At 44.6% G+C, this 8699-nt stretch overlaps 1 protein-coding gene across 1 annotated transcript in view; it reads right to left on the bottom strand.

The window, feature by feature from the left end:
* Positions 1 to 109: 109 nt before the first annotated feature.
* The window catches only part of LOC129377483 (caskin-2-like), a 48263-nt gene continuing 39673 nt past the window's right edge, over positions 110 to 8699 (bottom strand). Inside the window, 7 exon segments of the mRNA XM_055057452.1 lie at positions 110 to 2155; positions 2815 to 3052; positions 3124 to 5385; positions 5507 to 5645; positions 5789 to 5890; positions 6379 to 6489; positions 6613 to 6686. Coding sequence (XP_054913427.1) covers positions 2053 to 2155; positions 2815 to 3052; positions 3124 to 5385; positions 5507 to 5645; positions 5789 to 5890; positions 6379 to 6489; positions 6613 to 6686 — 3029 coding nt within the window. The 3' untranslated portion in view covers positions 110 to 2052.

The raw sequence follows: 8699 nt of genomic DNA, 5'->3' as shown, positions 1-8699 counted from the left end.
TGTTGTGATGTAGATCAGTCAGTGGTTCCTTACGTTTCACTCCAGAAATGTCCAAAAAAACAACTGGAAAATCTGTTTTAGAAAACCTGAGATTAAACACAAAAACAAATCTCAATATATTTTTTATTAACTTTTTTTTTAAAGAGATACTATTTCTAGGTGGACTACAACAAGATGCAACTATTGGTCTCATTTCTCTCCAGGATGATACAGAATTCAGCAGGAAACAGAGAAATCAAAACAGTGCAAAAACGTTCCTGTCAGTCTCTGGATTACAATAATGAAATCTCCACAAGTGGGAGAAGTTCTTATAAATATAATAAAATTATTGCATTTTATTGCCAAACATTTAGGCTTTAAAGAGCCTCCCCCCAAATTGTTCAAATGGATTGCAAAGTCGGGGTTTTCAAATCCACTTTTCTGCAAACGTTGCAGCTTCTGATGACTTTTTTTGTTTGTTTTTTTAGAAAATACAAAGATGCATCTTTCAGTGATACACCTGCGGGGAAAAAAATAGTTTTCACCAGGATTTTTTAAATGAAATGTTTTGTAATGGTGAAGAATTAAGGACACCCAAGATTGTCAAAATGATTTTGCCACCAGTGCAGATCCTTGTGAACAGCAGTCTTCGCTAAACGCTAAACCAAGCCACTGCTGGGAACCTTTAGTCCCAGAGGCTGCATAAAGAACATTGCCAGGAACAAAGCGTCCTCCTGACACAATGTCTTCTATAAATCCAGGTAAAATTTGGTGATAATCGGGACATTTGCCATAATAATGGAGCAAAAACAAAACTGAGAATCTTTTGTCAGCAGACGGAGAAACTGAAGACAAATTCATATCCATATATGAAAATGCTTAACTATATAGAACCACAAAACTTTGCTGAGTACAAACTAAAAAGAAATATGGTACAAAAATGAAAATAAATACTCATTAATCTGCCTTTCTGATCTGCAAACACACCAGAAAGCTCCGACCTGAAATGTTTGATGAAAATGATTAGCTTCAATAAATGAAGCTAATCATTTTGAATGCAAAGAGTTATTCTGCTCTCGCTGACATTTTGTTAACAACTACCCCAACTCTACGGTGTCTGCAGCTGCAGCGCCACATGCTGGCTGGAATGTAAACAGCGGCATGACAAAAACTTCAAAACGTCAAAGCGAGAAATTCATTTTGCGGGACTGAAATAGCATGAAGCACATCGGCTTGAGGAAACCATCTCCATCAGAAGACTCGGGGAAAAATACATGCAACTGAACGCCTTACTTATGAGAAAACAAAACTTTTTTCTCTACTGGAATAATTTAGTTACAATCCAGGCACCCACAGGTACACAGACTCCCACAGTGTGCTGCTTTCGTTGAACACAGAACATTCCCTGCCTGCCAAGAAACACACTGACCTCGGCTGAAATGTAAGAAAAAGTAACACACGGGTGTTACCGGTTTTTTTGGAAGCCGCTGGTTAACAGCGCGTTCTCGTCTTGATGCCCTGAAGCGAGCTGTGACTGATCCCAGCTGTCAGTTCAGAGATGTCCAGTGATTTGTTCACCGGCAGTTTGGTAAAAACGTGTTAAAACGAGCTTCTTTCAATGCATCGAACTCGTTACTGACACAAAGCTGCAAAATATACATAAACTATGTACACTAATTCAGTCGTTATTGTAAAAAAAAAAAAAAATTACCAGTATAAATATAACTCTAGGTTAAAATAGTCAGTATAAAGAGAGGCGACAGCACCACCGTCAGATTTTTCTCTATTTACACGTACGATGGACCAGCTTTTTCCTCAAGTCATCGCACACTGAGCAGATGGCTGATCTCTCATGCTGCTGTTTGTTGTCCGTCCAGGAACATTCCCAGGTGTGTGTCCTGAGGCCAAGTGCTTGGGTTTAAAAATAAAAAGGAAAATAAAAAATAAAAACAGGACAATATTGTGCTGGAAAATCCTCAGATGTGCCCCTCACTGATCCATCCAGAGGGTGTGAGGGGGAGTCGGTATGTCCAAGGTGCAGGACAGGTACCGAGTTTCAGGTAGGCCGGGGCGTCACTCCAACATGGCGTCCAGCTGGTCCGCCAGGTCGTCAAACATGTTGCCGATGTCGTCCAGAATGTTCCCAGCTGCCTTCACCGAGCTGCTGCCACTGCAGCTAGGAAACAGGCAGCAGACTGTCAGGAAGATATACTACAAAATGTCACACTGTCTAACATTACCTGACTTCAAAGTGACATTAGATCAAATAAAAATTTTTTTTTTTGTTCTGCAGGATGCTAAGACAAGTGGAAATTGTTTATTTGTTTCGTAGAAAGTACAAGACATTAGAAACTTGGGTATGATGCATTTCGAGACATTGGGCATAATTGGGCTTAATTCTACCTGAAAAAGACATTTTCCAGTTTCAGATATGTACATTTTGTCATTGATGCTATTGCAGACTGGTTTTCAGGATTTCAACTGGAACTTTACTAACTGGAGTTTGATCTGAGTTTCAACTCCCAAGGCCTCAAGAAGTAGTGTACAAAAGGCCTTTGAAGACAGGAATGCAGGTCAACATAATGTAGCAGCTCTAAGAACTGGTGCTTGTACCAACATTGTTTGTGACTGAGCTCAGAAAAGCTCTTTCAAGAAAGTTCTGCTTGAAAGAGCTTGTCCGTATTGCTGAGTCTCCAAGTATCCAAATTTGTGGACCTTGGTTCAGATGCAGACCTAAATGGAGTCTTATTAGCTTTAGATCAAATTTTGATGAAAAACCTTGCGCCTGTTTATGTCCTCCCACATTAGCTGCGATCCAGTACAGAAGCTTCTTACCCGTCCACACTGCTGCCATGTGCGAGCTCATTTTCCACCACTTTGAGAGCAGCCTCGAGTGACGTACTGGTTTGCTCCAGCCTCTTCTGGGCCAGAACCTCCAGACCTGCTACACCAGACAGAGATCCCCCCGATTTCCTTGACTGATCCGACGAAGCCGAGTTCGGGGAGTAGGAACCCAGTGTCATGGAGGATGGAGCAGGAAAACAGACGCTTTGGATTATCTGGAGATTTGTTCCTGAGGAAACAAGACGTTCTACTGTTACATCCAAAATGGCTGTAAAAATGTGACAGACGTTTAACAGTTACCTCCTGCTGAAATGGGCGTTGCGTTGGATGGAGAGAGCCTTGATGCAGGGGGAACAGTGGCTTTCTGCGGACTCTCCGGCTTGGACCCAACGGTCTGTAAATGCGTAACGGGCTTAGGGCTCTGCAAGCTCGTCTGGATGTGAAAGCTGCCGCTCAGTTTCGGAGAGACAGTGTGTATCTGCACGCTGGTCAAATTTGGAATGGCTGTTTGCGCGGTGACCCGTGTCGTCGGATACATTTTTTGAGGGCTCACTAGACTGCCGTTAGGGGTTTGTCTTAGAGGAGTGGAAGGTTTTGAGGATACAGTAGGTTTTGCACCTTTGCCCACAGAGCCAACTCTAAGGAAAGCATTCCCTGGTATCTCTGCCTCTCCTTTATTTACACCTCTGACTTCAACATGTGTGTGTGGACTGGTAACCAGCAGGTGGTTTTCCTCTTGGTTGGGAGTAGTAGCCTCTTCTGGCGTGGAAGCACCTTTGTCTTTGGGTTTGTGTCGTCTTTTCACAGTGTCAGACTCTTTCAGGTTGAACTCTGGAGGCTCCAAGCTGTTGTGGGTCTGAACTGGACCATCTGTTGGAGACCTGGTGTCTGTGTCTGCCTGGGTAACAATGGCTATCCTGGGTCGTTGTTTGATAGTAAGGTTGCCTTCTTCAGCAAAAGGTAGATGGTTTCCAGAATTGGACTTTGGTGACACAGAAGAACTCCTAGACAGTTTTTCAGTTTTTCTTGCTTTCAGTTTCTCTTCAATTGTTTCCTCTGTACTTCCACCTCTGTGTCTGTCAGTATCGCCTTCTGTCCTCTCACTTCCAATCCTCCTTAAGCCTCCCAAACCCAAAGCAGGGACAGGTTTGGAATGCTGTAGAATAATATGCGATGATAATCCATAAGAGATTGGTGAGGAAACTGGGCTGGGAACAGGTGAAACGTGAACATAGGTCGGTGGTATGTCTATCCTCCTCGATGGGCTGCTGCAACTGCTGCTGCCTTCTAGCTTGGCAGCGATGCTCCTCACACTGCCTGCACTATCTGTCTCTACCCCGGCCTTCAACTCTGGCTCTGCCGCCTTGCTGCCTGATTCGCTATGCTGTCTTGTGGGACTGCCACTCACCGAGCTCATCCTCTTAGGTGGCGGGGGAGGCGGACCTTTGTGCCGAGAGCGCACAGCGAAAGAATGGCTGCGGTTGACTTGACGTGGGGGTCCTGAGGCACGTCCCGGCCTGCGAGACAGCGTGGCATAGGGCGGCATGGTTACGGAAGAAGCTGAGGAAGAGGGAAGAGGTAGGTCATCGTCTTCATCTGGCTCTCCGTCGGACAGAGCGTAGCGAGTCAAACTTTGGCTGCGCTTATTTTGTGACCCTCTCCGAGTGTCGTCTCCTTGGACCTGTGTGGGTGGGGTTCTAAGCACAGGGATGGCTCCAGGCATGGGTTTAGAAAGTACTCGTGGAGGGCCGTTGACAGCACTTGCCTGAGCCTGCAGGTGATTGAAGTACTTCTTTGTGGGAGAGGGTTGTGGGGATGGCGATGATGGAGAAGAGGGAGGGTGGTGGTGGGGGTGGTACTGAGGTTGATAGAGGCGGTTGGGGGACTGCGGGTGTTTGGACTTGGGTGGAACTGCGGGGCAAGCAATGTGGGGCATCTTGCTTGGGGTTAGCGGAGGTGTTACGGTGGAGAAAGGGTGTTTCTCTGGGACACCAGCCCAGCTCTGATGATCCCACAACTCAGCAGATATCAGCTTACTTCTTCCTCCGGGGCTGCTTTGGCTGTTCTTGGCCTCCTCCGCTCCCCCAGTACCCAGTTTCTCCTCAGGCCTACTGGACGTTCTGCTAGAACACGGTGTCGTTTGGTGATCATGGGAATTTCCCGACCTCCCTGAGCCCCGCGAGCGCCTGCTTATGCTTTCTTGACTGACAGACATGGCGGCTATAACAGCAGAGGGGGGCACTCCTCTCATGCCGAAAGCCTCCGACGCCAATCCCCCCACCTTGCCCATCATAGCACTCTGCAGCTCTGCACTCAGCTCGCAGTCCTGAAAAGAGAGGAGAGCCCTGGGGGTGCGAGGGGAAGGGCAGCAGTTTTCAGATGGGGCATCAGAGTGTCCATGAGAGTGGACGATGTGTGTTGGTGTGTGTTCGATAGCCACCAGCTCTAGCGCAGCTGGTGGCTTTCTCTTGAGAGTTCCCTCTCCTGTCCTATCAACCTGGTTTCGAGAGCGCTGCAGGTCACAGAGCCGTTTCACAGCCAACATTAGCTTCTTCTGATGACCTGAGGTAGAGAGAGATATCCTTCAACATTCATGATTCATCTTATGCTGAGCTTAGCTAAAAGGAGGATTCTTTCAGTCATGGCGGAAAAAAAATGAAAGAAATCGGATTCATTTTCTCACCCAGTTTGGTGATTCCTATTTCTTGTAGATCCTCCCAGGTGATGTCCTTAACGATCGCAATGGAGTCGTAGCCATTGTCACACAATCTCTTTTGGTACTGAGGCAGCCCAATCACGCTTAGCCACTCCCCCAAATCCGACTACATCAACAAACACACAGACGGAGCAGCAGAAAGAGAGGAAAAGACTTACAATTTATTACGCTGAATCATAAAGAAAATACAGCGTCTTTTCGAGAGCGGTGAAGAATTTGTGCGGTTTTAAATATAGATTTGTTTCTCACAGGAATGTAATCTGGCAGCCACTCGGGGATGCTCAGTTTGCTGATCTCTGATGAGATCTTCTTTCTGTGGCCCGGCTTGGTCACGCCGATAGCAGTGAGATCCTGAGGTGACAATTTTGGAAAAAGCAAAAAAAAGTGGATGGATATTACAGCGAAAAGAATGCGTACCTGGTAAATTACAGACATTTTACTCTTCAGTTGACATTCATTAACTGATTTTTTGTTTTCTAGTCAATTGCAATGGAATAAAAATGGATTGCATGATATGAAGTACGGATTTAAGAAAAGCGAGTAAGAATGTATGCAGCAGAAATTAATAAATTATAGAATTTGTAAGTAGCAATGGTAACATAAAAGTCTTGCTACATGTGGCTCAGGTTATTCTGTTGTTAGCCTCCATCACTAGAACCCTGAACGGGTTGCGACGCAAGTCACTTCAGCATGTCCATCACTTTTTGCACTTATCTTGTTTCATTTCAATTCCAGCACCTCGCCAGGGACCCTGACGAATCCATTTTTTTCCCCCCAAAGCAGTAACTACTGTTAGGAAAAAGTTGACAGTAACCTATAAAACTGAAACGTTAGCCCACCTCAGGAGTCATCCTGCTGATGGTAGGTACATCGTATCCCGCTCTGATGAAGTTGGACGTGTACTGCTCCAACTGGAACTCACACAGCCACTGGTAGATGGCTTCAGAGTCCTAATGGCGCACAAAGGCAATGTTTCTGGTGCTTTTTTTTGTTGTTGCTTTTTCTTTTTTTTAACAAATACACAGTAAAAGGAGTCAAATATAAAAAATAAATAAATAAATAAAAAAACTCACTTTGCCTTCCAGAAGCTGTTCTGGTCTGATGAAGCCTTTCTGAGGAGTGCTGTTGGCCTGTCGGCGAGAACCACCTACAAAACACACACCATCAATCCTGGGGGATGACAAATATTGCCACGTTCTTGTTGTGGTTTGAGGTCAACCCGTTCAGGCTGAATCATTTCACAGTTTTTTTCTGTTTTTAATTAGTCAGCTCACCTGCCGGGATCCACGTTTATAGTTTGGACTAACAACACAGCAATATTCCCAACATACGTAGTCAGAGTTCGCAAAGTACAATATGTGTTCAGAGGACACATATTGTCAGATTAAAAGTACCTTTTGAAATGACATATGTTTAATTAGACCCATGTTTGTTTGTTTTTCATTGGTCTGGTGTGATTTTCTAACTTTAAATGCAATATTTTCTTTACATCTAAGCGGAAAATTGTCATAATTAGCTGAAATAAAGTCTTTAAAATATCCATATGCGTGCAATTAATCTGCACGAGTTTCATTTAGTGGTGAAGTTCCTGAAATAAATTATTCTTCCAACATTATACTGTACTCTTCATTCACAAAAGACTGCGGTCTGCATCCACTAACACCGAGCTTAGCTCAATATTTGCACTTGCCTGCTTTTTTTTCGCCGTCTGACTCCCAAAGCAAATAGCACCAATGCAGCCGCGAGCGCGCTTGTCAAGCTCTGCAGGTGCAACCAATCAGCGATCTTCTTCTGCAGCTATTTTTACTTCCCAGAGAAATGAAAATCAGATTAAATATATGCCATTATCTATGCTGTGTTCTTGTTAACTGTCTTCAGATGTCACCTAATCAACAAGGAGAGCTCACCATGAGTTAACCTTTGTGTGAATGTAACTGTTTTGTATGAGGTGTGTTAGCGAGCATCAGTGAACCGACAGCACAATGGCGACCAAGGAAAAGAGCAGACAGGGTCAGAGGTGAAGTTGGTTAGAAGTTCAGAGCAGAGTTAGGGCATGAAACAACACCCTAAGCTTTGAACGTCTTCACAAACTATTCAGTTTATGACAAAAAAAAAAGTAGAATGACAACTATCGATCCAGAAAGAGCAACAAGATAATTAATCAGAGGAGAAGCTCAGATGACCTACAGTAATGAGTGATGGTTATTACTTTTTGGGTGGTTTTCTTTGCTTTGCTATGGGCATCAGGGCCCCTGACCACACAGGGCGGTAAACAGCACCTACAGAACATATAATTGGCCTTTAGATTGAGTCAAAATGTCCTTAGTTTTTACTCTCCACAAAAACCAACTAAAAATGAGTTTTTGAAAGCATGAAAGAGACAGACAAACCCATCGTGTTTGCTTTTTTTTCTCTTTTGTTTTGATTTTTAATTGTCCTCTAGGACCATCTAACACCAGTTACTTCTGTTGCCACTCATGCACAACCTGAGTAGAAAGGAATAACGAAATCAGAGATCACGTTAAATCCAAATCTGACTTCTTACCCTTGAGGAGAACAGGAAGCTGCAGCTCCCCTGCTGTGTGGCTCCTCATCCTTGCTTCTGCTGCACAGCCATTTCTGTAAACTCACTTTGTTGCTTGATTCTCACCTTCACTTTTACCCTCCTTCACCTTCATCAGACGGATGTGTTTTGCTCCCTCTGCTTTCAGCTCCTGTCTCTTATCTCCGATCCCACCCTCCCACTCCTCATCTCCCTGCTCCCTCACTTCTCTCTCCCGGCTTCTCAGTCGTCGGTCGACAGAAATCCTCCCCACCGGCTTCAAAGTGAAACGCCTGAACGCTTGACTCCAACCCATCGAACTCTGGTGATGGCACAGGATTTTTTCCAGTCTTTCTGCGGAGAGTTATGTAAAGTTTGCAGGCTGAGAGAATAAGATGGTTTTATAGGTTTTAGACGTGAGCTGAGGTAAGACTTTATTCCCTCTGTTTCATTTCCTGCCCGACTGACAGTAACAACAGCTGACCGCGCTCCTGTGTATTGTGGTCACATTCCTGAAGCCGAAGAAAACCCAAGAGATCCTGGAGGTGTTGCAATCATATTATCTGCAGATTTGAAAGCATTAACCATCACATTTGCCTTACATCGTGGTCCAACTAC

Source organism: Poeciliopsis prolifica, unplaced genomic scaffold (genome assembly GCF_027474105.1).
Source record: "Poeciliopsis prolifica strain line A6 unplaced genomic scaffold, Auburn_PproV2 SCAFFOLD048, whole genome shotgun sequence".
NCBI classification, from domain to species: domain Eukaryota; kingdom Metazoa; phylum Chordata; class Actinopteri; order Cyprinodontiformes; family Poeciliidae; genus Poeciliopsis; species Poeciliopsis prolifica.
The sequence above is the reverse complement of the archived record's forward strand: the minus strand, read 5'-3'. Positions and strand labels throughout refer to the sequence as shown.